Here is a 27,402-nt window from a genome sequence, read left to right as displayed (position 1 = left end):
ACCCGTAAATAAAACACATTGCAGCAAGACGCATTAAAAAATGATTTAATTGTTAACTAGAGTGCATCAGTACCCTGTAGGTAAACTTAAGATAATGATGTTCTGTAAAGCACTTCAAATGTGTGTTATAGAACATCAATGGCAACGACTATGCAGCATGGTGGTAGGAGTGTTGTATTGAGGAGAAGCAATTTGTAATGAAAAGATTGTTGAAGAAAGCAAAAGAGGTTCAGTTTGCAAAATGTGAAAGAAGATGATCCAATGAAACCAAAATCAAAATTATCTGCAAGATGTTCTAACGCCATTACTCAGAAACATTGTGTTGACAGCATCATGCTTTGAAAACGCTTTTTTCAAAGCATGGACATTGGACATTGAAAACATGTTCTATGTGATAATCAAAATTGTAAAATCGACATCTCTAACTCAGATCCCTACATTGGTGTAATTTTATATTTGCTTTATCTTAATATCTGTTTCCCTCTTAAATAAGCGCCATACATGCTTAAAAATCAGCTTCTGATTTCAGGGACGATGAAAGTCGTGTCGCATTTTCTTAGTGTGGACTGATTTGGTCCTACACTCTCTCCGTAGTACAGGAAGTGTTTTGGTAACTAAGGAAACTTGTGAGCGGTTGGATGACATAAAGGCGGAGAGACGTTGAAGAATTTCGTCAAGGTTTGTTTTACTGAAATGTAATATGAGGCTTCTAATAAGACAATTTAAATACAACCAACTTTCCGCTAATTTAATATTAAACAAAGTGTTTCTGGAACAATGTCTGAGTCCAGTTGTCTGTGTTAATACAATACACGGGCTTGAACTGCAGTCCTCTGGTGGGAGCTGAAATAAATGTTCATATTGAATTTAAAAAACTAGTGAATGAATAGTTAATTATTGTTATGTGTTATTAAGCCTTTCTACTTTGCATAGATTTGAATCGTCCTGTAATTTCCCAAGTTCCTGACAATTTCTGGTTTCTTTTTTTAATCATAATTATCTTTGTTTCAGACCGATGGCTTTCTCCGTTCCTGGTTCCATTCGGTTGCGAAGGGTGGCCGACCAGCTGGCCCGGCAGCGGGATCAGGAGGCTCGGTGGCGCCAGCAGTGGGCTTCGCACGCTCGGTACTTCAAGGAGCAGAGCATCAACATCCAGAGGCAGGCGGCGTGGAGCTCCCGTCAATCCTTCCAGCGAAGGTAAAGGGTCAGAGGCAGGAGCATCCTGCACAGCAACGATCCCACCGCCCCACGAAAACTTAGACCAACAAACTCATGAATAAATCAACAGGACAATCAAGAAACATCACCGTTCAAATTATCAGTAGCTTTTTGAATTTGAAACGCAATACCAGGCATCGAAAAGACCATCCGCAGCTTTGCAATTAATAAGTTTCTTGAATAAGTATTTTAACCACCTCTTAGATTTCTCACAATGTGTCATCTTTCGAATATTACAATGTATACTGGGATATTTTCACAGTCTGAAAAGTGTGGTGTAGTTCTTCAGCCAAAGTATCTTTGGGTTATGTGTCTATACCAGCTTTACCCTTCTGGTGCTGAACTGTTTGTCAATTTTTTGCAAAATAGTTCACATTCAGTCAGATTGAATGCTGTTTATCAATCCTTAAAAACTTTTCAAGTTTTGCCACATATTTCCAGTTGGATTTAGCTCTAGACTTTGATTGGGCCATTCTAAAACATGGATGCGCTTTTATTATTCAGTCTCATTGTAGCTTTGACTGTAAATTTAATGTTATTGTCCCTGCAGCATGATGCTGCCACCACTATGTTTCAGTTCAGCGGTGGTGTTTTCAGGGTGATGTGCAGCATTAGTTTTCTGCCACACACAACATTTTGCACAAGCCAGAGAATTTTGGCCAGATTCCTTTAACTTGCATGTTTTCTTCTTGCCACTCTTCCATAAAGGTCCGATTTTGTGGAAACATCAATCGACAGATTCTCTCACTTGAGCCATGAATTTCTGCAGCTCTTCCAGAGTTATCATAGCCATACTGACATCTTCTGTGAATGATTCTCTCACAGCCATGTCATGTTAAGTTTGCAGTTACTCCATACAAGATTGAATAGTGTTGTGTCCTAACGGCAGTACGACATTGAGGTTTGCACAGGAGGAGAAGGAGAAGACTCGCTTTGAAAATGATACATGCTTCAGATTCTAAACTATAATTACATACATGCACTGGTTCACAGCTTGCTTTGGTGCAAAACAAAAGATCACAAAAACGTGACGTCCGAGGAACCATCTGGTTCATTTCCTAAATGAATCACCAAACTGGTTCATGTTCTAAGTCGGTGTCGATTCTGGCAATGGACCTAAGTCTCTCTTGGCTCACAAACACAACCGTACCACATTTTCTCAGCATTTTCTCCCACACATCACACACGTATCAATGTTTATTTGCAAATAAAATATAATATTGAGTCTTAGTTAGTGTTGACGAGGTAATACTTGGAAACTATGCTTGCAAACAAAAAATGGTATTTTCCACAAAGGTGTAGTAGTTTGTGCTACACAGCTCACTGAGATGTGTGTGGGCATGTGTGTATGCGTGTATAATTAAAACCTGTCCACCAGCCAGTTTGCCTAATTGGCCTGCAGTCTTGTGCTTCACCAGGTGAGGTCACTGTTACTGGAAGTATGATGAAGTTGTTTTGAAAACCACTGATTCTTATGGTTCAGTGCTTTACAGAGCTCTGGTCATTCTCAGCATCGCCCTGAGATGTTCAAGACCCCTCATGTTGTTGTATATCTCAGCTCTGCTTTAAACACTTCCACACTTTCTCCCTGACCAGTCTGCTGTGTTCCCTGGTCTTTATGATGCTGTTTGTCTTTATTCTGAGATCACATTACACACAAGACGACTCTAATTAGATAACTTGAGTAGGCAGTTGATTGAACGTATTTTTTTTTTTTACAGATAAACAGGGATAAATATAAATGAAAGCCACAGTTTTCAGGTTTTTATATGAAATAACGTGATGTAATTTTCTTTCCACCTCACAATTATGCATTCATATGTGTAGGCGTATCACATAAAATCTGTGTTTAGAACATCACAAGATGAGGGAAAGTTCAAGGACAATGAATTCTAATGCAAGCCACTGAACATAATTCACAGTTTAATGTGAAATGTTGCCTCACTCGGAGTTCTGTATCTGCAGATACAGATGGGAGAAAATTTTTAATTTTGTGGGGGGGTTTTTCACTTGTTGCCAGTATGTCAGCATACCATAGAGAGAGACTGAAGGAGGAAAAGAAAGTCAGACTGGAGGACCGCAGAAGGCGGCTCAGGGCCATGCTTCAAGAGGAGCAGGACCAACTGGAGGCAGAACTGCGAGCTTTAGTCCCTGACGAAATCCAAGTGGTGAGTCAGAGGGTGGACAAAGCTGAAGAACTTCGTAAAGCCAGAGAGGAAAGAAGGAAAAAGGTAAATACTCTTAATAATGTAGCATTTTTTCATCAAAAGTGAGCATGATATCATGTTACAATTTGCCCTCTGTGCTCTCAGGTTGCGGAGGAACTCCTGAAAGCGCACTGGAAGAAAAACAACCATACCCTGCGTGAGGTAGGCATGCTTAAACTATTCATGCAAAAGTGACTAAAATTACCTCAAAGACAGACAGGTGGTGGCATGATTAATGGCTTCAAAGATCTTATGACCACGCTGTGTGTGTGTGTGTGTGGCGAGTGGGGAAAACAGACACTTTTTGTTCAGATGTCCATTCGATCCTGAAACTTCATCCCCTTCGTGAGGCACAGATTCCATGACTTGTGTCTGCCTGAGTCCAGGGTTTTAAACAGTAAAACACCCTGGTTTTCCTGTCCTCAACAGGTCAGTGTCATTTCACAACTTCACTCTTTTGCTGTGTTTGCAGGTTGAGTCAGAATTGCATAAAGATCATGTTGTCAGCCAATGGGAGGGCCAGATATCTGAGAAGAAACAGGTAAGGTAATACCCGACAGATATTTCATCTGTGAGATGAAATATCCTAAACTATGCTCATGTTAATCAATATTCTTTAAAGAAACTATTTACTACAACCCAGCGCTGCCACATAAAAGCAACCAGTCATTAAATTGGTTCGTTTCTGCTTACCTCATCAATTATTAGTGGAACAATACATTTTTAATTGAGGAGCACTTATGCAGTCTGTGAGCACAGTATCACGTCTGGGATCTACTCAGGTTAGATCTCCTCAACATGGCATATAATTAAGAAAGTTTGACACTTGTCTCATCAAACATGCAGAACGAAGTGAAGGAGCAGGAGGAGAAGATGCGCTTTGAAAATGAGTATGAGAGGAGTCGAAAAGAAGCTCTGGAGAGGATAAGACAAGCAGAGGAGAGGAAGAGAGAAGAGGATCGGAAGAGTGCAGAAGAGCTTCGTAAACAGATGGAAGAACTGAAAATGAGGGAGGAGGAGGTATGTGGAACTGCAAAAATCTGCAATCATAAAAACATAGAAAATCCCTTTAAATATTCTATTCTGCCTGAAGAGATGTTTACAAATTAATGTCAAATCTTATTTCTTCTTTATCTCTGAAAAGATAAAAATTAAACAGAAATTAAGCATTTTACTCATTAAAAAGTATTTTCTTGTGAGGAAAAAGTTTGATCTCACATTTTCAGGCACCCTCTGAAACATGGAAACATGGATAAGTTCATGGTGCATTTGCAGTGTAAAGACTGCTTCCTAAGTTGTACATATTGTCTCCCTGAGGCCACTCGTCTGAAGAAAGAGCAGGAAGCGCTGCTGGTCAAGCAGTGGGAGCTGGAGAAGATGGAGGAGGAAAGAAAGAAGACAGAGGAAATGCAAAAGAAACATGAAATTGGGTAGGATTCAGATAAATAACCACAAGTCCTTTCATGGCTGATACATTTGAATTATGGAGCTCATTTGGTTGTCGTTCCACCAGACATTTTCTGATTCGTCAGTACCGCACTCAGATGAAGAGGAGAGCCCAACAAATCCAAGAGGAACTGGTGAATGTGCTTTACCTGGAATTCGCTGATTCAAACATGTTCCACTTTGCATTGTTTTAACTTGGAAAATCTTTGTGAACCTCAGGAGGTCGACCGTAAGATTCTGGCAGCCTTGCTGGAAGAAGAGAAGGAGGAACAAAGGCTGCAGACGGCGAGAAGGGAAATGGCGGTTGCCGACGCTGCCTGGATGAAACTTGTGATAGAAGAGCAGCTTGAGCTGGAGCGCCAGAGGGAGGCCGACTTTGACGTCCTGCACAGGTCAGCGCCCAGATTCTGTAAACACTAAAGGGGAAGATTTGTAAACACCGCCAACTGCTGCTTGTTGCAAATGTTTTACATTGATATTTGCTGTATTTGGTTTTACATTTGGTTCACAAAATTAATTTTAAAAATACATGCACATGCACACATCCAGTAGGTTCATTTTCCTCTCCTTAGTCACAAATACCTTAAACGCAGAACTTATAAAAGAGCTAAAATGTTGTTTTTTCTGTTTGCTGAAACCAGCAGTGCAACAGGCTGCTTAAAACCAACAATGTTAAACAGACAGACTTTTTTGTCTTGCTATCTGTGTGACACAAACAGCTCTAGTCCTTTACAATGTGAATCTGCAGAAATCTCCCTGCGCTTCACATGTATACTAATGTTTCACATGTATATTCAGAGAACAAGCTCAGCGTGTTTGGGAGAAACGCGAGGTCCAATGGGAGAAGGAGAAAAAGGCCAGAGAACGACTCATGCGTGAGGTAAAATTGTTTTGAATGACTAAAACTTTAAATAATAAAGAATAATAAGTTACTGCCATGTTTTTTCTCTGTAAGGTGCTTGTGGGGAGGCAGCAGCAACTGGAGGTCAAAATGCTGAAGAACCGCAAAGCTCAAGAGGAATCTCTGAAGAAGCGGGAGGAGCTGATCCAGGTGCTGGAGCAGGAGGAGAAGCTCAGACGTTTGGAAAAAGAGGCTGAAGACGACCGGAGGACAGCCAGGATGCAGGAGCTGAACACTCAGGTTGGAGCGTAGGGCACAATATTTTTTGGATTTTACAGAATTGCTGTAAAGCTGTTTGTTGAGTTGGGCTTATGTGTTCGGTGTAGGTGGAGCAGAAAGAACAAGAGCAGTGGGAGGAGCAGTGGAGGAAACTGCAGAAGGAGGAGGAGGAAAAGAAGGCTATTGAAATTGAAGAGGAAGACCTTAAGGCTGAGATGCAGAGGATGGCTGAGAAAGGTTACCAAGAAAAGGTAAGAAAGAAATAGTAGACTGATTTCTAAGTGTTACATTTAGAAAGATCCAATTTGATACTAGAAGTTAAATTTCATCTTCTTCATTTCAGATTTACAGCAAACCTCGATCAGCCTGGACGTAGCCAGCATAGATAGCCAAACTCGTGCACAGACTCATACTAGTAAAGTATGAGCCTGTAGGGAGTTAGTTTTAAATGTTTTATAGAACCTTATGCCCATGATCAGCTGCGTGATCAATGAAGGTGTCATCTCTCTTTCCTCATTGATGTTTAATAGACAGGGGAAAAATTAAAAGTAAATCAAAAGCTCTGTAGATGAATCTACGTTTCTTTATAGTGCAACTCCTTTTCTAATGACCCTCCTTTGTGATTCTTCAATTCAGCACAAAACAGTAAAACAAAGAATTCACATCTAATCAGACAATCCCCTACTAAACCTATGTTTTGTCAGCACTTTTTGGACTTTTAGTTTCTTACTCAAGTTAAGGACCATCCAAATGGTCACCAAGAAGAGGATGGACGATTCCAGATTCAACTCTAAATCTGTTTAAAGATGCGTGTAGGTATTTGAAATAATGGAAATCTCTCTCTTAGTGCCTTTTGATGGAGAACATATTGAGTGGCTCGTGTATTGTGCCATCATAATGTTCATGTGTTGTTGTTTTTGAAGGATTGATTGTTGTTTTGCACTTTGAGTTGTTCTAGTAGAGTGGCGGATTTTGTACTCTGTTTTATAGACTTTTTTTTAAATAAAAGAAATGTAGTCAAACAAGTGGTACATTTGTCTATTGAAGTAATAAAACATGAAGCTAAAAATACCAAAATGCTAATAGCTTTACATATAAATAAAGTTTATTTAAAAAATATTTTTTTACTTCATTTCCAGCTGAGATGCTGCATTTCATACATCCCTGCACTTCAGTCAAGCACAGGAAGGGACTTACTTGGAAGAGATTTCAATATGAAAATGAACTCAGAAACACTTTGGGAAGATAAATACTGGGTTGCTCAGCAATACAGAACACATCTACAGTTTTAGCCCATATGTTGTACATTGAAAATTAAACCAGCAGAAGCAGAACAGAGCAAAACACACATATGTGATCAAAAGCTGAATGAAACACCTACAAGACATCATGGAGTCAGTGGAAAGAAACCAAATTGTTGGAACATTAAATACTAAAAGATCTTCTTTGTGCTGGTGGCAGACAACAGCTGGGCCCCTGAACAGGTCTAACTCACTTTCACTGACTAAATGGGCACAGATAGGCAGTTCACTGCAGACAGCGATACATTTAGCTGACAAAATATGTAAATAACCTATTATTGAAGCAAACATTTATATCGCAGCACCAAGAAGTGTCTAAACATTCAATCTGAACAATGGATGAAAGTTTATTGAATGCTCAATTATTTATATTGAAAGTGGTGGTGAGATGATCTGCATTATACTGTATACAGGGTTCCTACACTATCTTTAAAAATCTGTATTTGATTTTAGGATTTTCCAGATAAGTATGAAAAACATAAGAATGTAAGAAATATATCTATTTCCAGACTTTGTTGGTTTAAATGTAGCCTACTTATAGCAAAAACTGAATCCACGATTATGAGACAATATGAATTTTAGATTCCAAAAGGCAAACAACCCAAAGCTCAGGAAATGGCAAACATAGAAATGATTAACACATTCAACAGGCAAACCACCAGAGCAGCAGTGGGTGTTGTTTGTGAGCATAAAGTTTTTCAGGTAAGAAAATGCTTTCTTTCCATGATTATTAGCTGTAGCAGCAAAGAGTTTTACTGTGTCTGAGACAAATAAAGAGAAAGATTTGACTGTAGACCTTTCCCTGTTGTAAATTTATGTTGGACTTTTACATTTATACAGTCAAAAAAGACAAAGAAATAAGGTAATTTTTAGACTGTTCAGAGTTTCTCAATGTGTAGGAACCCTGAATATAGCAAACAAACATGGTTTGGACAGCTATCGTTGACCTATTTCAGCATGCAGTCTAATGTGCTTCATTGTTTTTCTTTTAGCTACTTTGAGCTGAGTAAAGGTGTTTCACAATCACTCTATAATAGAGCAATACATATGTGCTTTTTGGAAAATGTTACCTTAAGAGGAATTGTGCTACAACAGCTAAATACATTGTACAACACAGCATTTTTTTCCTTTCCCTTTGACAATCTTGCTTTTAGATATAGTCAGTATTGTTTTTAAATAATAAAAAAAGCACATGCATATACCACAATACATTAAAAATAAGGGTTTTTGGGGGGTTTTCAATCACTGAAAATATAGGAACAATACCGAGATGGTGGCTTTGGAGCATGCCTGTTTAGTTAGTATTCTCCTTTGTTGTGATGGTAACAAGTTGCTTGGCGGCTTTGGCGATGTCATAAGCACACTGGATGACCTGCTGGGTGACAAGCTGCATGTCCGGCCCTGAGCTGCCGTCCAAAGGCACGGCTTTCCGGCACTCGTTCTGTAAGCGGCAGGCGCTGGTGGTCAGCAAGCGCAGAGACCCTCTCACCGTCTCTGAGCGTGGCTTCTGCTCGGTGACACACAAAGAACCACAGTCAGGTTTGTGGGTTACAAAGGGATGAAGCTAACATAGATGGTGGACAATTCTCCGCACACATCCTTAGATACAGTTCAGAAGCTTGCACTCATCATTGGCATGAATCTTATTTTGAAGTTTTAATCGTTGTGCAGTGAATGCAGCACCATCACTGGCAGCTGAACAGACCCTGTGTTTAAGTTTCAAATATTAACCCAAACTGCTCCATTAAGATGGGATGGTTAAGATGTTCAGACACAACCCAGGAAACACCAAGACTTGAGCCCATTATGAACTGGGAGATTCTGAAGGACTGGTCTCATTGTCTCAATTCACCCTCAACATTAACATAGTGACCAAGAAAGGCCTCTGGTCCAAAATCAGCACCTTCAAAAGTGACTGAAATATGCAGCTGCCCATACAGACTGAATACCTTTTGAAGAAAAGCTTCATGGTCTGACGAGATGAAGCCTAGCTAGTGCTGAACTTGCAATATTACACCCCTTATCCACCTCTGGAGTTCATCACACACCCATAACTGCTATGAACTGCAACAAATAATTCAGAATTAAAGAACTGTATGTATAGTTTGGACCCAGAGTGATTTAGAGAAAATACACAATAAATCCAAACCCAGACACCCAGTTATTGTGCTGTATTATTCCAACCACAAAACAAGGAGCCAGATGCATCATTAAAATCCCAGAACTATGATGAAGTTCATGCTGATGATGAATGGATACAATAATATTTGACTATAAATGCAAAAAGTGTTATCAAACCTTGGGGAAGAGGGCAGCCATTTCTGTTACAGCCACATGGATTCTTTCTGAGCAGGGGACAAAGCTGTGACAAAAAAGGCTTTTTATGAGTTGAACACGGTCACATTCACGTTAAACTTAAATTAACAATAACATAAACTTAGAATATTACTGATACTAAACAAATAATAAGCTGCAATGATATTTAACCATTAGAAGCTATCAAGATACAGAAGTAATTGTTTCAAAGTAACATGCCATATTAGAAGCAATCAAACACGTAGCTTTTTTTTTTTTTTTACAGAAATCAATTTAACAATGTAGAGGCACATCCAAATAAAAAAAAAGAAAAAGCAGAGCTTATTAGCAGGTGAGACTCAGCAGAGGAAATAGAGGAAAGAGGAAAATAAAACTGTGCCTGGGAGGCAGGGACAGAGGCCAGAGTACCAGGAGGTGGGGTCGGGGGGCCGCAGGCTGAGAGGCTGGAGGGGGGAGGAGGCCTTCTCAGCCCATGGCACCAGAGTGCTGAAACATCCCAGGCTGTGACGGAGTCGTCGGACTCCCTCACGCTCACATGGTCTACACACGGCGAAGGATGGGGAAGCCAAAGAGTATCGCAACAGGACAGCGCGGGTGGAGGCAGAATGACAAGGGGAAATATTGGCAGGGAAAAGTGGACAAAAGGCATCAAAATAACAAACTAACTGAAAAATGATCAATGGAGGAGGGTTTGAAATGGAGGAAAGGACAAGAAGGCTGAAAATAACATGTGCTCTCCTTCAGCCTGACCTGTCATGTTTATTATCCTGAGCAGCTCGCAGGAGCTCCTGAATGTTCTTGGTGATCTGCTCCGTTTTGCGGATGACGTCCTCTGTGCTTGGCAGCGTGGGGTCCAACTCCGTCTGCAAATCCTCCTGCTCAGGGATGGAGTTGCCCTCTCCAAGCCACCCACTGCTCCTCAGCCTCCCCCTCCTGCCAAAGCTGCAGAGAGAAAAGTCAAAGAAAGTAAAAAGATGAGCGACACCTAAAGTTTTCAAATCATTCCAGTGTACAAAGCATAAAAGGTGCAGAGCTTCTGATTTGTTGGGATACATATCATCTTACCCAGAATCATCCATCTCTGAGTCATTGAATGTGTTGTCATAGTCGCTTTCTGGCACGCTGCTTTGCTTTTCCAGCTTTGACGTCTGGAGAGATAGTTTGCAATAAAATAAACAACATTCTACAGACTATACTATTCAATAATAAATTAAATATTCTTAATGTAAAACCTCTGTTTGCTGAATGTGTTCAATGAAAAGCTGAGGTGAATAAAACAGGCCAGCAAAGCTTTGAAGCCAGAGCATCAAACTACAGCAATACAGGCAAGGAAAAAAGATATTAGGAAAAAGAATATTTACAAAGTTCAGAAGGTTTGTTCAAATCAGTGTGAAGCCATATCTGTGCTTTAGCAACATCATAACCCAGTTTAAAAAGATCATAAGTGTATTGGAGCTTGTGAGTTCCTGAGTTGAAGGTCAAACTATTTAACAGAAAAGTTCCTGGTAGTTATTCACGTGTAGTAAAAACAAAAATTTCATACTGAAAATAAAATTGCTGAGATGGCAGAGAAAAACACTAATTAATGTTTGTCTAGCAAAACCTATTACTGCAGGAAAGCTTGTCCTTGCAGCAGATTTTAAAGGATTTTTTAAACTTTAGACTCCAGAAGTGCCTAGACTTACAAGTACAGTCATGTCTTGCAAGCCTGTGTAGCATTTTCACAAACCGCAGGTTTCCACAACAAATCCAGATCTGAATCTGAATCAGAAGGCAGACCAAATAACTCACCTCAGGAAATTTTCTTGCATTCAGACATGACATAAATGTCTGTTCTGCCTTGGTCACTGACTCATCTTTTCAAATAAACTTGTGTGGATCACAACATTTGGCAGCTATTTTTCTCTTTTCTTGCAAAACCTGTCATCCACAGGACAAAATTAAACTAAGTTACAATGTTTTTGAAGATAAACAGGAAGCTAAAATGTAAAAAAAAAAAAAAAAAAAATCAAATTAAGATTTCACAAACGTGCAATTTCCTTCCATTTTACCTTAGTGTTTAAAGTGTAGAATATGATGTTCAAAAAAGCAGCTGCTTCCATTCACCTTTCAATTCAAGGTTCAGCAGACACAATCAGGTATCAGGTTTTGACTTGATTACAAAAGAATTCACACCTTGTACTTTTCTTTCGCCAAATTAGTTAAACAATACTGCACTATATATATATATATATATATATTTACTCTAACATTGATATCTAGCATTAAAAAAAATCCTAAGCAATTCAGTTTAAGTGACAAGAGGGAAAACATTGTCAAATGAAAAAAGAAAAACAAACTTAAATTTTGTTAAAAGCTGTAAAAGGGACACGGCAAATGGGTGGAAGGAGGTGGTCTTGTTAAAAGAGACTTCTTTTGGCCAACATGCTAAACACTCTGTGTTTTGAAACACTAATCCCACAGGTGAAACATAGTGACGGCCAAATCATGCTGTGCAGATACAGTACTTCAGCAGTGCCAGGTAAGCTGGTCAGAGTTGACTTATGTCTGGAGCAGAGATTCACCTTCCAGAAGAAAAAAAACAAGTCAGAGCTTTGATAAAATGGTTCAGTCAAAGCCCAGTCTTCAAACTGTGAGAATCTGTTTTTAAAAAAAATAAATAAATGTATGTTTACTGAAGCCCTCCGTCCAGCCTGAGAAGAGCAAAACAGATACAGCTTTACCCAAAAATACTATTTAACAAACGGTGCCAACATAAGACGAGCTGAATATGGATGCATTGCACACTTTTCCAAATTTATTTGCAAATTATTTCTTTACTAATTTGTGTTGGGCTTTCCCTTAGAGTCTGTCAATATCTGTAAATTGTAACGTGACCAAACAGAAGCGAGTTCAAGGGGAATGAATGCTTTTGCAAGGCACAGCAAAACACTCTGCCTTCCCACTGGTTAACGGTGTGCTGAGGATGATGCTGGTGACAGCAGCCAGTGGGAGGTCGGCTCATGCAGCAGGGCAGATAAATGGCAGGAGAGCACAAGAAGCTTATGAAGGAGGGACAGAGAGAGTAGACTCCAAGTGGATCTGCCGTGTCCCACAAGGATGCAGGCCGAGCGCAAATGTACTTAACCGTTTGAGAAGTGTCGTCCTTGGACCAACACAGGGTGGATGGAAATGAGGGAAGGGATGAAGAGGTCACAAATGCACCCCTTTCTGTCTAAAGACAGAGGTTAAATCATATTTCAATGAAAAAGTGTGAGGTAAAAAAAATATGAATGGAGATGGACATCTCCCCAGGCAGAATAAATCTACTGGTAGTTATGACAAAATGGCTGAGTTAAAGGTGAAGAACCTATGAACATGAAATATATTGGTTTAAATCAGGAATTGATTGTAATTGTGAAGTTATTTCCAAATATCCTGTATTAACTGCATGGTCTCAAATTTAACCATGACTTGTTGAAATTGAAAATCAAAACAAATGAGGTGTGCGTGTGTGTGTGCAGGAGTGTCATGCATTACAAAACACAGTGTTTATACGGTAGCTTTAATGCACATCAACATAAAACAGTACAAAATTCCAAAGCTAATCAATTTGCTTCCACAAATACAGTTTGTCCAAATAAAGCAGCAATCCAGTAAACCGAGACAACGTAGATATAATTCTAAACTGGACACGGTGAAACGAGACAAATGTGTGGCATTGACATTTTCAATGAATCTCAGTCTTTGATACAGCTAAATACCCTGTGGCAAGTCAAATCAAATAAAAACACAAGGGCAGAGCGACATGACTGCAGACAAGGTGAAGAAATGAGGGAAAAAGACAACAGAAGTGAGCAGTGGAGAGGAAGCTGCAGGAAGCAGGTCTTACTTACATAAGGCGGAAAGGGTTGCAGGCTGGGGAGACCCTCCTCTGGGTAAGGAGTTTCCCCTTTGGAAAGATAGGGCTTCAGGCCTGAGCCGGTCTCATACATTGACATGGGCCGACTGGCCCGCGCAGACTGCCGGCGTTTCAGGGCTGAGGGGCTGGACGGGTCAGGGTAGTTTGTACCGCTGGGGGTCTGATAGACATTTGTTGTGACCTGCCGCCTGAGAGAGGTGTTCTCGCTTTGCAGAATTTGCAGCTGGAAGAGATGGTCAGCAGTACACTAAGAGGCGCTCTCAGCAAGGCAAGCATTGGTCCCTGTTGCTAGTTCTTTGAAGCTTACCCTTTCTGATTTTATCCTACAATTTCTGTACATTTTAACTTAAATTTGATCTTGGCGACACTTTAATGTGGCATTAATTTAGCAGATCTTTGTCGATATTAAGAATTTCAAACACACAAACAAATCTGAAGCTGCTTTCATGACAAAATGTTTTAAAAATCTAGATTTTCATAAGACTAATCTACTTTATTGCATAAAACTAAATTTAGAAATATTGTTGGAGCTTCAGATTTAGTTTAAATAATGTCAGCATGCAGCAGTTACCAACTACTGTAAAACCAAATTCAGGCAGACATGTCTGCCATATTCCCTGCCATATTCCTCAAAATGCAAAGCAAGTTATAAGCAAGCGAGAGACTGTTGCACAGATACAGCTACAGAACAGACTGAAGACCCATAAAAAGAGGCTCAGAAGAAAAGCAAAACCTGGCCCCAAAATAAATCCAGCAATTTGCATTCGACAAAAAGAGGGAAGGAAGGATTTGGTAGGAGAAAGGAGGCTAAAGTCTCCGATTTACGCTCACAGAGCTGATATGTTTACGATATGAAAAAAAGAACAGGTCCAGGCCACATTACATGTCAAAATAAAACAAGTTATAAGTATTGACTGATTTGCATTAACAGTACTTTATCTAAATGTGGACACTGACTGCTACCATCCACAAAAATAAAGCCCAAGTACAGGTACATGTCATTTCAAAGTTTGAAATATGTCTGTGTGCAATTCATCTTTAAGATATGTGATTCTCTTTTTGAACTAATTAACTAAAATAAATTAACCTTTCAAAATATTCTAATTTACTGAGAGGCCTATGTTTATCCTAAAGGGTCCATTAACAAGTCTTAGAAAAAGAGGTTCTAGAAAATACAAATGTTGAGGATCTAAACTGCACAAAACGTGTGCAACATGAGAGCAAATGGGATCTACTTTTTGTCTGTGCATATGAAGACAGGTGTAGCTCAACATGCCAGTAGCTCATTCTCTGTGTGATTTAATCACACAGATTAAAGACCAGAGCAACAGGGTTCCAAGTTTGTTTGACCAGTATCTTTCAGTTCAATGCATCTAGTTAGAAAACACAACAAAAACAACATTTCCAACATTTGAAATATAAAGACAGCATATGTGGTAAAGCAACATACACACACAAACATACATGGTTCGTTAGTCACTATTGTGTCATAAAACGTTAAAATCCAGGGTAAATTATGTCATGCTCTTTTAACAACATGCTTGTTAGTAACATTAGATGCCATAACATTCACTCCAACTGGTAACACAATAAAAATATAATCCGTTATTAAATGAAAAAAAAAAATGATGCTTTGCTTTTTCTGAAAGTCAACCAAACAAAAAAAAAATAATAATGAAAAACAAGGAAAAAAAATATGAGTTTTTTTATTAAGATTTTGAAACATGCTGGTCAAAAAGAAGGCTGATTGATTCAATCTCACTGACTCTGATCAGTTCACAACCTCCAACACCAGGGAGCGCTCACACTGTGCTCCAGAAGCTGCTCTGTCTCCACAAACTCCCCCACCCTCCCAGTCAGCAACCCCCAGGGTTAGTGATCTCATTGGTGCAGGGCGGGGGATACCTTTTTCTGCATCAGCCTCAGCTCGTCGTTCAGATTGTCGTTGGCTTTCAAGAGCTGCTGGATCTTAGCTTCGGAGGCACTGAGCGCATTTTTCACCTCCATGTATTCGTGCATAGTTACAGGGCCATCAGAAATGTCAGAGTCCAGGCTCTGTTGAGGAAACTGGTTAAAGACAACTCCACCAGCAGGGAGCATGTATCCTCAGTCAGTGGTCAAATACCTTGGTTCTGTCTCCTTTGCTTGAAGGGAGCTCTTGATCTGTATCTTCATCTGAAGCCACACTGTCATAATCACTGCTGTGTCTGACAGCCACGCCCTTTAATATGAGTTCAACATTGTCTGGAATAAACGGGATCAAAATCGCGTAGTTAGTGTCGGTCCGTTTGATACAGCAGCTTACAAAAGTATTCAGTATTCCCTTGAACTTCCCCACATTTTGTAATTCTATAACCACAACCTTCAATATTTGCTTCTGGAGTTTTACCAGAACAAGGCAGCTGACAGTTGTAAATATTTGATGGTAATCACACCCCTCACACAATACTTAATTAAAACATCTGCAGGTCACTACGGGTTTGTTTCTCCCAGCTTTGCACATCATGAGGCTAAACCTTTAGCAAGTGTTTCTGCACAGAATAATTCAAGTTCAGTCAGATTGGACGAAGAGGCATCTGTGAACCTCAAATTTTAAATCTGGCAATAGATGGGCAATTCATTTCATTTTTTTATTTTAACTCAGTAATAAATACTAATAGTCAGTATAACAGATGAAAGAAATCATGAATGAAGGAGCGCAGCATAATACTGCTACCACTATGTTTCATGGTGGAGAATGTGTTCAGAGGGATGTGAAGTGCAAATTTTTCACCAAACATAACATTTTGCATGTAGGCAAAAAAAAAAAAAGTTTAATCTCTCCCCCACCCAGGTCGCCATGTGTTCTGTGATCACTTATCCACATTGACCAGGTTTAAGAAATGTACAACTAATATCGCAGATACGTTGGGCATCTCTCCGGCTCAGTTACCACAGGCCCCCTAGTGCTTCTCCGATGGCTCTCCTTGAACAGTGTATTGGTAGTATATTGGTGTATTGGTATCTGTGAGATTACCAAAGTTTGGGATTTTGTTTTACAACCTACTTCTCTATCAAACTTGCTCATGACTCTATCCCTCGCCTGTCTGCTATGTTTTTCACGATGCTGTCTCTTCAGTATAATATTCTTAACGGGGAATTACTGTAAATGTAGGCTCTAGTTTCACTTCAGTCAGAGAACTGCTCTGCAGAACATTGTGCATTTTAAGTTAAACCTAAAAGGCATATTTAAAAAGCATTTAGAGTGAAATTAAATTACAAATAGCCTTAGTTATAGTTGTAATGTCACAAAATGTTATGATATTCAGGCCAGTGTGAGTACTTTTGTAGTTTTCTGTACATTAATGTCAGCAGCACTCTGGATAAAGGTAAGAGGAAGATACAGACCTTTCGGACTGCCGACAGAATTCCCTTGTTGTCTGCGTTTGGCGTCACTTAAAATATCAATGACTAGAGTAGCAAATTCATGTGCATTAAATCTTGCGAGCTTCTGTCGTCCCTAAAGAAAAATAACCAGTCAAACAACTGTACCAATATTAAATCTGCAGTAAAAAGCAGAACCTGCATCAGAACCTGCAGCAGAACCTGTGAAGCTGCCTCACCTGGTTTCTTGTTGATGAATACTCTGGATTTACAGGAAGAAAAGGAACCAGAGTTGTCTCCGACACCAAGGTGCTGTGGTTCTGTGTTGTCAACCACACTGCAAACAAGGACATACAGATGACAGAGGTGAGCAAAGCTGCACCTTACTGCAAGCCGGTCAAAAAAGAAAAATGACACTTTGATGACATACAACCACAGACAGCTTTTCTAATTAAAAGACACTTATTTCTCCTTTACCTGCATCTGTCTCTCGTCTGTCCACTTCATCATACACGTCCATGGCCAACTCCTCAAATAAATGATTACTGAGCTGAATAAAGGTAAGAAAAGCACATTTAGCTTTAAGGAGACTGAATGAATAAAACCGCTAAGGGTAAGACAAGTACTCACTGACTGCAGTTTTCTCTTTGCGGCTTTTGCAAGTTCTGTTAAATCTGGACTTCTACAAAGAGAAAAGGTAACTTTCACAATTATATGCAGATGAATTTCGCCCATCTTTACTATTTAACCAAGTTATACTTACACATTTCTGCTCCATCGAAAGAGAGCAAGTGAAAAAGTTCAAATATATAATTTAAATGTAATTTAAAAAGCACACTGTTCTGCAGAGTAATTTTCAGACTGAAGGGAAATTAGAGCACACATTTTTGCATTATTTGCTAAAACTGTAACTTGACTGGGTCTGTGTCCTCTAAACTAGATTAAACAAAGCAAAAACTGAGTTAGTGGAAAGTGGGGAGAGAGAGTGAGCAACGCAGACATGAAAACGTGCCCGACTGAAACGCATCAATATAAACTAAGACAAGACCCTTAAGATGAATGGAACGTACCTGTCAGCCATCTGGGGAACGATGAAGTGCTCGCCATTTTTATGATCTAAATGGGTCAAGAGGAGAGTTGTGGGTTTATTTGGCATAACCATTTCTAACAATAATTTCAGATGGAGTCTGTCCCTGCATGTTTTGTGAATTTTGTTTTGTTTTGTGAATGTCTGTTGAATTTTCTGATCAGATAAGTAATTAAAGAAAGGAAATAAATGGTTGTTTGTTTTCTGTTGTAAAAATACACCGTATTAACTGACATAATGCTGTTTTTCTCTCTTTTTTAATTGTGGTGGAATTTGCAGTTTGGGTTAAATTGATAATTGATTTCTCCAAGCAATCCTGCTGCATAATTTGCCACAATATTTATCTGCTACTCTTTATTTCCATGTCTGAGCTGAATAAGTATATTTTTTTTTTACCCCTCCAGGGGGTCTTTTGTGGGCTCTAGTGTCCCTTATGTGATAGTAGGCTGACAGGAAACAGGGAAGGAGAGGGGGGAAGACATGCGGCAAATGTCGTCAGGTCCAGGAGTCGAACCCGCGACGGCCGCGTCAAGGACTCAAGGCCTCCAAATACGGCTCGCGCTAACCCTTACACCACCACGGCACGCCCCCGAATTAGTATTTTGACTTTCATTCTATCTAACCTGCTAGTGTAGTTCAGTTAAACCTTCAAAAATAAAACAAACCAATTATATATGATAAAAGTGATGTGTACAATTACTGCACAGCTCACTAATATAAAGCATGTAGTTGAGACAGCTTTCAGTTTTTATTCTCCACTATTCTGGAATAAACCTACAGAAAAAAGCAAAAATGCTGAAACACAGTTTTTTTAAATCAAGGCTAAAAAGCCATTTATCTAGAGTTGCCTTTGATTAATAACTGAACTTTGTTATCACTACCGTCTAGCATGGACATTGTATTATGCAATGATGCCTTAGTTCAGCGTTCCAACCGTAACATTATCACTCTTTAGCATCTTTTGGCTGCATGCTCAGCTGCCTTGTGCTTGCTTTTTTCCTTTTACGCTTTATTTCTTAAATATTTGTCAAAATCAGACAAGAAATTAAGTACAGCAAGTCTGAACAGAGCCTGAAAGGAAAGAAAATCACAACCTGTGCTGTATAATACATGCACAGACCAATTAAGCAGAAATCTCAAGTAACTCTCTATTACACATCTCTGCCACTGCTTACCTGGTTTTCTGCCACATAAATAAAACGCCAGTCGATCAGTGAGCTCATACTGAATCTCCACCAGCCTGTCTGCCAGGTCATAGTGACCAACCTCTCTGAAAAAAGCACAGCAGTAACACAAATAGTTAAAGATGTATAGATCCAGAAATGTCATGAAAGACTAAAAACATAAACTGTTAATAACAAGAGGCTATACCTTGCATGGTCAATGGGAGTTTTGCCATTGCTGTCTAGAGCTCCAGGATCAGCCCCATATACAGTCAGCAGTTCAACCTGAGATACTTGGCCTGCCTTTGCAGCTACATGCAAAGGAGTGTTTCCTTTGTCCTGGAAGAGACACATCAATTATCAGCAACGCCGTGAGAAGAATCAACACAACAAAAATAAAAATAAAAGAATGTAATCAAAGCATTAAAATGAAAAACCAGGTCTTACTGGATGGAAAAAATTTGCTTGTGCTCCCAGAGACAGCAGCCTCAAACAAGTCTCGAGATTTCCTGTGCGCACACTCGAATGAAGTTGCTGAAAAGTAATTTAGTTAAAAAACATATGTTATAGAAACACAACCAGCTAAAGAATGAATTGATGTTATGAAAAAACATCTAAATACTACATTATTCTTGCATCCTGTAATAAATATCTCCACAAAAACCTAAAAATTAAATTGTTGCTTCAGCAACCTGCAGACCCAAAGATCCCATGATTTGCTGCAGTTCCTCACTTACCATCATCCCCACTGAAGGTGGAGGCAAGATATGGTTCAGACTTCTTTGTCAAAGTTTCTATCAAAATTTTTGTTCTAACCAAATACAGAGAAATCCTTATGAAGTGCAACAGAACTCTGCCTTTCTTTAATACTATGCTCCTTTGTCTTTGTGGTTATGAAACCTAATCCTGTACCACGTTATATTTATACGCCAAGGAAACAAAAAGTCATGGTTTACTAAAGAGAAGCTCATTAACTCTAAAAAGCAAAGTATAAACTAAAAATATATTTGTTTTGTATGAAATGAACCTGTTATTATTGCTAAAAAATATTTTAAATGCAACGTTGTTCCACAGCTACTTCCTCTTACCTTGCTTAAATCCTTTGCTGTAGAGCTGTCGTCGTCACGGCACGGCATGCGATGGACAAATGCCAGCATTTGATATTTGGCTCTAATAAACTCAAATTTGTTTGGGCTTTTGAAACAGAAACATGAAATGAATGAGTAAACAGCAATCTTTTTTTCCTCATCGATATTTTTATGATTAACATCATGAATTCCATCCATAGAGACCAATAAAAAAAACGTCCACATCTTCAATTCAGGGACATTTGCTATTCATTTCAATATTGATCTTTTCATTTTTGCCAAGAATACTGAATTTTGTTATCGCCTGTGTTTGTGCAGGTCATTTCACCTCGTTGAAATTTATTACCTTTAAAAGTTCTGATTATTTTGTACCTGCCTTAAAAGACAGTCGGAATATTCTTAACGTCAACTATACTGATACTGAATTGGGAAAACTTATGTATAACAAAATCTAAAAACTTTAAATATTATGTAATGTCATGAGGATATATTCATGATATATTGTGCAGCCCTACAACAGAAACTGCAACTTTATTTTAGACGTGAATTTATTGTGTTGATATGACATTCTGGTCATTGTTTTGATAGCAGTAGCTGTATGTAGCTGTGTGTTTGCTAACTCGTTACCTATGTTGAGGTCTTGTTTACAAGACAAATTCATTCATATTTTGGTACCATTTTCTTTCTCTAACATGTAAGGCTGGATGGATGAGACATCTTTTAATAAATCTGGGAGTAAAAAGTTTAAAATTGTATCTCTGCTATCAAATTACAAAAGTGTCCAACCGGGGTGGGATGGAAAGCATCTCAGAACCGGGGTAAACTATGGGCATGTGGGGATACAATAACAAGGAATTCAGACCAAAGCATCGCAGCTCCACTTTAAATAGGCCACAACTGAATGATTTAAATGTGAAAATGAAGGGTTTGAAACTATTATATGTCCACTTTAAGTTTGATTTGCTTAGTTCTCCACATTATCTCCACATTTAAGTGTGAGCAAAGAGCATTTGGTCGGCTGCACAGATATGCATATTCGTTACTCATACTCATGGAGATTAAATAAGTCATGCATGACATCAGATAAACATACGAACACAATATCATAGCTGAATATAGTTACATCTACATCAACTCTGATCAGTAATCAGTTTCCTGACACTTGTTCTTTCCCCATCATTACAATTTTATCACCGTGTTCTGCAAGCTTTAGCATCGCATATGGTGAGCATCATGGGGCCACTGCAGACCAACCAACTGGCCAAAAATATTATTGGCAAGCAGAATGTAAATACATGGCTCTCGAAATATGATATCTAGCTAAATATTACATCAGGTAAGTGCAGGGCTATGAAACGGATGTAGGGAGTTTAACATAAGGGTACAAAATAGGGGTACTAATTGGCCAAGTGGTAAACTGAGCCCCCGCAGCATAGATGCCCCACAAATAAAGACTGAAAAACACAACAAAAGCTCTTACTGAAGTTTGTCCTGAGGACTGGCTTTACGTTTTCCACTCATCACAGATGCAGGGTCCAGAAGGGAGTGCTCCCATATTGAATTTGCACCGTTGTTGTATAGTGTCTGCACCATCTAGACAGAGTAAAACAGACAATTGTTTAAAATGCGTCCCATCCAATGACAACTACAACTATAAAGATATGTGCTGTGTAACGTCAAGGCATTCCAGGTCTGCTTGGTCTGTAGAGAAGACACTTTCACGGCGTGCTGAACAGTACTGCAAGCAAAGCTGAACATAAATCAGGATTATCTCTCTGTGGAGGGTCATTAACCTGAAGCTGCGTTGGAGGCCATGTGGAATGCGTCAGGTGACGGACTTGGGAGCTGTGCCTGCCGAGACCTCGATGAACGCTGCAGCACTCATCGCAAATCAGCACTCCCCTGTTCACGGAGGCCCAGCGAGGCTCTGGAAGACAGGAAGATAAAGTCAAAGTCAGACCTAAACCATCACACTACCGCCACCATTTTTGACTGTCAGTATGATGGTTAGATTCTAAAGTGCTGTGTTGGGTTTCAGTCAAATGTAACATCACACTTGTTATCAAGATCTTTTTTGAGGAAGTTTAAGCTGGGGATTTTTTGTTCCTTTTGGCCATCAGTGGTTTTGTCGCTGCAGCTTTCATATGGAGGCCATTTATGCCTGGTATCTCTCCTGTTTCTAAATCTAAATCTGTTTCTGTAAATGATGCAGAGGAGGTCTACATTACTTTAGATGTTGTTCTGGGACCTCCTGGTTGAATCCTTGATGTGTACTTGGAGTAATTTTGATTGACTGGCCTCTACTGGGAAGATTCACCACTGCTGCATATTTTCTCCAGTTGTAGATCGTGGACTTTGGTTTGCTGGCATTCTCAAGACTTAGAAATGACTTTGCAACCCTTCACAGACTCATAAATGCCAATTAATTTCAAACTGGAAGAGAGGATTGGATACATCGTGCAAAGCCATTAAGGAAAATACACAGGCTTTGAACAATGTACTTCTTTTTTCACCAAGATGCATACCACAAACACAAACTTCATATTTTGTGTTAAGATTAGAGTCACTACACAAAAAGTAATGTCTTACAGCTCACACAGAATTGTTATGTTTAGAAGTGTAAACGCATACATAATTATTGGGAGGTCTGTTGACCTGACAGATGTCTAGCAGATAGTAATGCCCACCACAAATGGTCATTGCTAAAGAAGTTGGCTGCTCAGTGTGATTTATACAAGTATGATTATGAAAGATAGAGTGAAAGGAAACGGGTGCATTGATTGATTTAAGTCACTTCTTTACCAGAAACCTGACAGTTTTAAGGCTTTAATTGCATGTTAAAATGAGGCTGTGCAGTGTGTAAAAAGTTTCTAAAAAGGAAGTGAGGACTAGCAGTTAGAGGTGGAAGCACCTTCTGACAGAGCAGCTTCCTCTTTCTCTGCTGTGTTCAAGCAGAAGAGAAATGAGAAATAGAAATGAGCCACATGTGAAAGTTATGCATGTTGCCACAAACAGAAACAGAGAGATGTAACACAGTTTGCTCCACTACTGTCTTTATTCTGCAGAGAAACTTTCTGACACCAAACAGGAGTTAAAAACCAAATAAACTCATAAGATCCTTACAAGGTCTAAACTATCAGACATACTGAGTGTCTGGCTTTGTGAAAGGGCAGACACTGAGGACTGCAGATGTCTAAGTAGCAGCTGAGGTGCAGGAGCAACAGCTGCTGGGGTTGGCGGTCAGATTCTGTCTCCTGGGTCTCTCTTTTTCTCCATTTAATAACCCTCTGCTGGGACTTGCTGACATGCCTCCTTCATGCTTTTCTCAACAAGAGCTGCTAAACTTAATGCCGCATCTTGAAACTCTAAAAATATTAACACTCAACAACTGGTGCCAGCCATATGCTGGGGCAGCTGCTGAGAAACCCCCGGGGTTAACTAATCCGAGTGACAAGATGATGGACGAGGTCCTGCATACTTCGCAAACTTTCTCATTTACCAATAAAGAGGAAAAAATAGTTGCTTAATATTTTTGAAGAAAGGGAAGCTATGCGTTTGATTTTCTTTAAGTAAGTCAAACACATTATAACAATAAAAGAATTGTTCGGTAAGAACAGCAGTCAATTCGCTTTGCATCCTGTTTTGCTTCCTGTGACTACTGAAAAACATCACGTCACTTCTTTTTCCTCCGAATGGAAGCTTTGAAAAGTATCTGAGACACAATGCAGTCATTATTTGTTCCGCTTTCACAGGCCCATTAGAGTGTGAAAGCTCACTCCAAGTTTCTCCCAGGCCTATAATTTACTTCAACAAAAAGATGCCATTCATCTCATGTTGGACTGCAGTTGGTCTGGGTTGGTTTGAGAGTCTCATTGAATGAAATCTTGATTAGAAATACTTAATGAGATTTTTTGATTGAATGGTATTTCTTCAGTTTAATATACCATTCCTAAAATGTAGAGCTTTACTGTTTTTAAATTTCCAAAAGAGGAGAATTTATTGAATCAGCCAATTTGTCTGCAGATTGATGTCATCAAGTACCCCTAAACCATAAAAATTTAAAGAAAGAGTTTAACAGATTAATTCCACCTTCAATATTTACCTATATTTGTTGTTTTTAATGGTAAAAATATCTTATTCTACAGTGTCCCACGTGAGACTAAATGAAGGATAAATAAAGAGACTGTTAGTGTTACAGGTCAGCTAACTGATATTTATTCCAACTTCAAAAGTAAACTAAGATACATTTTGTGATCTTAGGTTACAATGTTTTACAGGCTTTGAAAAGGATCAAGGGACAAAAAAAAATATACAGATGATTTTCAGCTTTTAAAATAATGCATCCGTCCTAATTTTTACCCTATGTCATATCTGAAAGTTCTTTCAACCATCCTTCAGATTAAATAGTTAGTTCTTACATCATACTTGACATACATAATTTTACTAACATACTTACTTTTGGCAATTTTGAAGCAGTGTGTAAATGCCCCCTTCCATGTTTATATATGCTGATTGTAGGTTGTCACCCATAGTGCTGCTACTTAGTACCCTGGTGGTAGTAACAACCTTTTCAGCATGTCTATGTTCTTCTTAGGCTTTCTAACAAGCCAACATTGGATCCAGGTGCGTTAAACTAAAACATGCAGGATGCCGGCCCTCCAGGATTAACTTTGGGCACCACTGGGCTCAAGGCAGAACAACACGGACTTTACCGTCATAAACTTTGCAGCCCTTGGACAGCGGAGCGAGGTACATGTTTAGAACTGCATTAGTTTGTGAAGTTAGCGTTTTTATGTAATGTATTCATGTTTTGTGTCAAACAAAAGCACTTAAGCAAATGTATTTTATTTTAGTTTAGTTTTCATGGTGTATTTGGAGCACGGTGCATTTAGTGCACTTCAACAAACTTGGTTTCGAACAAAGTAAGTACAAATCTACTGCACCCGTCGAAGCTCTCCCTGTTTTCTTAGTTCTGAGGAACTGCTATACAGTGACTTTTAAACCTTTGTGTACCTTGATCAGCCCATTACACTGTAATGAGATTTATTGCAGGGAAATAAGCTCTTCTTTGCAGTGTCAATGCTGGATGCACTGTGTCTGAACTAAAGATTGCACGGTTTAACAAAGGGAAGTTATAATTTGTTAAAATATTATCACTTCTGCCACTGGTAATAATGGTGATAATATATGTTGCTGGCTTAACTCTTAGTGCTGCAACTTCAGCCTGTGATGACACATTTATTATATATTCAATGAATTTGAACAAAAATTCATAATATCATAAATGCTCCTGTAGACTTTGCACACAATTATAAAAATGAAAAATACTTGCATACCTTTTTAGGTTACTTTTGTTGCTTTGTCTGTTTTGGGGTCGGGAGAGTTCTATAGTTCCCTTTTTAATTTCAGTAAATAATTTTATAAATCAGTTTTAAAAGGGCCTAATTAGAGCTCTTCAAAGATTGGGGAATTGCACGAAACCTTACATGGTGACTTATAAATTTGAAAGCAGGCGAGAAGCTCACATTAGACTGAAAGACCAAACATGGCACTGACTACTAAAACTTTATAACATATGCTAAAATTCAAAATTAGATCGGAAAATCTGGCAGTGCCATTTGCTATGATACAATTACACACATCACTAGTCTGTGTAAAAAGCAGGCAGGAACTACTAAGCAGAAGAAAGCACAGCGGGGCGGCAGGTATAATCTGATCAAGGACTAGTAACCAAAAGTCAGCAGATTACTAATATTAAATGCAAGTAAACCCCTCAGTGTGAATGATCTTACCTGGAACACAGCAATCGGCGCACAACTCAGTGTTTCGCAGGCGTTTAGACATCCTTAAATCTGCAGGAAATGCTTTCTAAAAGGTGCAGAGCATTAAACCCGTTATCATAACCATTGGTTACACTGAAGGAAGACGCCTTCCGCTTTAGCTAGACTTAGCTAATAAATAAATAAAAACAAACAAGGACCTAAATACTTTCACTAGCCGCTGCTAGCCTTAGAGTTTGTGCATGATAACATTAGCTCTGAAGATTTAAAATAAGCTTCTCTCCTGCCATACAGCTGACTAGTCACCCACCTGCCTCGGTAACTAGCCTGCGCCCATTTGAGAGTTTACCCTTCAGTTTCTGCTAGACAGCAGAAGGAGCAGCTGCGGCTGTGACCTACTAACATGAGTCAGTAAGCCCTGAGTCTGGACTGTCAGGAAGCAAAACTCAGGCAATTGTAGCAGTGACGCCCCCTGGTAATAACTTGGTGTATACCGAATTAATTATCGTCTATTGCATTCTAGATCTATATCTAAGAACATGAGCTAAATACAACGCAACATATTTGGTGCCACACAACCTGATAGACAGTATTCAGGAAGAGTTGACATGATTTTGCGTACCTCTGCACAGGAGGTGAGAATGATCCAGGAACCTTGTGAAAAGATCCAGCAGGGGTCACAATTGTCCCAATCCAGTACAGTATACTCTTTATTTACTTTGACAGTCATTGTTAAACTTAACACCAAATATATTAAAAGAAGAAGTTAATATAACGTGGCATCTCTTTAGAAAGAAGAAGTAAGTGACATTCATTTATATATCAGTCAAATGGTACTATGGGCCCATACTTACTTATAATCACAAAAAACAAAAAATGATCCATGAAGATGATCGCTGCATATAATTTATGGTTGCTCTTGAAAGTCACTCTGGGTTTTCTACTTCTCCTGCCAACCCCATCCCCTTTGAAAAGAAAACAAAAACTTTTTATTGTGAAACCTGGGGACATTAAAGTGTCTGTACCTTTAATGCTCAATGTCACGTAGATTGCCACAACTGTGGTGGTCATGTTCAGAATCAGAATAAAAATTAGCTCTATTCTTCAAGTTTGTGCACACAAGAAAGGGATTTGACTTTCATTCTTTTCTCTCCATAAATACAAATATCTCAAAAAGGCAAAAAAAAAAGAAAAAAGCTTTTTCTTTTTTGTATATGTATTTAATTGTGTTTTTACACAGAGGAAAAAAAGGTTGAATGGGTGCAAACATGCATGGTACTAATCTCAGTATTCTGTTCAGTGTTTATCAGAGTGATAGTCTGGGGGAAGAAGATGTCTTTGTGGCAGCAGATTCTTTATCTTTTTGTAAATAGTGGCCTGTAGCATCAAAATGAAGATAAAAATCTAAACAG

At 39.0% G+C, this 27,402-nt stretch overlaps 2 protein-coding genes across 8 annotated transcripts; one reads left to right on the top strand and one right to left on the bottom strand.

Annotated features, from left to right (window-relative positions):
* Positions 1 to 596: 596 nt before the first annotated feature.
* Positions 597 to 7,305, top strand: tchp (trichoplein, keratin filament binding). Its single transcript, XM_028033600.1, has 13 exons — positions 597 to 678; positions 1,012 to 1,197; positions 3,239 to 3,449; positions 3,531 to 3,587; positions 3,898 to 3,966; positions 4,272 to 4,445; positions 4,743 to 4,855; positions 4,939 to 5,005; positions 5,091 to 5,263; positions 5,670 to 5,751; positions 5,827 to 6,012; positions 6,099 to 6,242; positions 6,335 to 7,305. The coding sequence occupies exons 2-13, from the start codon at positions 1,016 to 1,018 to the stop codon at positions 6,365 to 6,367; spliced, it is 1,491 nt and encodes a 496-aa protein (XP_027889401.1). The 5' UTR covers positions 597 to 678; positions 1,012 to 1,015; the 3' UTR covers positions 6,368 to 7,305.
* Positions 7,079 to 26,408, bottom strand: git2a (G protein-coupled receptor kinase interacting ArfGAP 2a). 7 transcript variants are annotated; one of them, XM_028033591.1, is made up of 21 exons: positions 26,003 to 26,407; positions 22,004 to 22,137; positions 21,691 to 21,803; positions 20,211 to 20,316; positions 19,570 to 19,656; positions 19,331 to 19,461; positions 19,135 to 19,229; positions 17,943 to 17,988; positions 17,636 to 17,641; positions 17,503 to 17,554; positions 17,350 to 17,422; positions 17,112 to 17,209; positions 16,897 to 17,008; positions 15,635 to 15,753; positions 15,415 to 15,564; positions 13,484 to 13,732; positions 12,736 to 12,822; positions 10,674 to 10,756; positions 10,359 to 10,550; positions 9,591 to 9,654; positions 7,079 to 8,799 (listed from the first exon to the last, which is right to left on the bottom strand). In XM_028033591.1, exons 1-21 carry the CDS (start codon positions 26,052 to 26,054, stop codon positions 8,587 to 8,589), a joined length of 2,262 nt encoding a protein of 753 aa, XP_027889392.1. In that variant the 5' UTR covers positions 26,055 to 26,407; the 3' UTR covers positions 7,079 to 8,586. The 7 variants fall into 7 exon arrangements, with proteins under 7 accessions (XP_027889392.1, XP_027889396.1, XP_027889398.1 ...); XM_028033595.1 differs by lacking the exon at positions 12,736 to 12,822; XM_028033597.1 differs by lacking the exon at positions 13,484 to 13,732.
* Between the last annotated feature and the right edge of the window lie 994 nt (positions 26,409 to 27,402).

Source organism: Xiphophorus couchianus, chromosome 12 (genome assembly GCF_001444195.1).
Source record: "Xiphophorus couchianus chromosome 12, X_couchianus-1.0, whole genome shotgun sequence".
Lineage (NCBI taxonomy): Eukaryota > Metazoa > Chordata > Actinopteri > Cyprinodontiformes > Poeciliidae > Xiphophorus > Xiphophorus couchianus.
Note: the sequence above shows the minus strand (reverse complement) of the source record. Positions and strands in the feature narration are given on the sequence as shown.

Excerpts from the sequence above, each read along its gene's own strand:
- git2a (XM_028033591.1), bottom strand. The coding sequence starts at position 26,054 with ATGTCTAAACGCCTGCGAAACACTGAGTTGTGCGCCGATTGCTGTGTT. Across the intron at positions 22,138-26,002 it reads CGCCGATTGCTGTGTTCCAG|AGCCTCGCTGGGCCTCCGTG; the intron begins GTAAGATCATTC and ends CCTGTCTTCCAG. Across the intron at positions 12,823-13,483 it reads TGCAACCCTTTCCGCCTTAT|ACAGAAAGGGGTGCATTTGT; the intron begins GTAAGTAAGACC and ends CTCTGTCTTTAG.
- tchp (XM_028033600.1), top strand. The coding sequence starts at position 1,016 with ATGGCTTTCTCCGTTCCTGGTTCCATTCGGTTGCGAAGGGTGGCCGAC. Across the intron at positions 3,588-3,897 it reads ACAACCATACCCTGCGTGAG|GTTGAGTCAGAATTGCATAA; the intron begins GTAGGCATGCTT and ends CTGTGTTTGCAG. Across the intron at positions 5,264-5,669 it reads GACTTTGACGTCCTGCACAG|AGAACAAGCTCAGCGTGTTT; the intron begins GTCAGCGCCCAG and ends ATGTATATTCAG.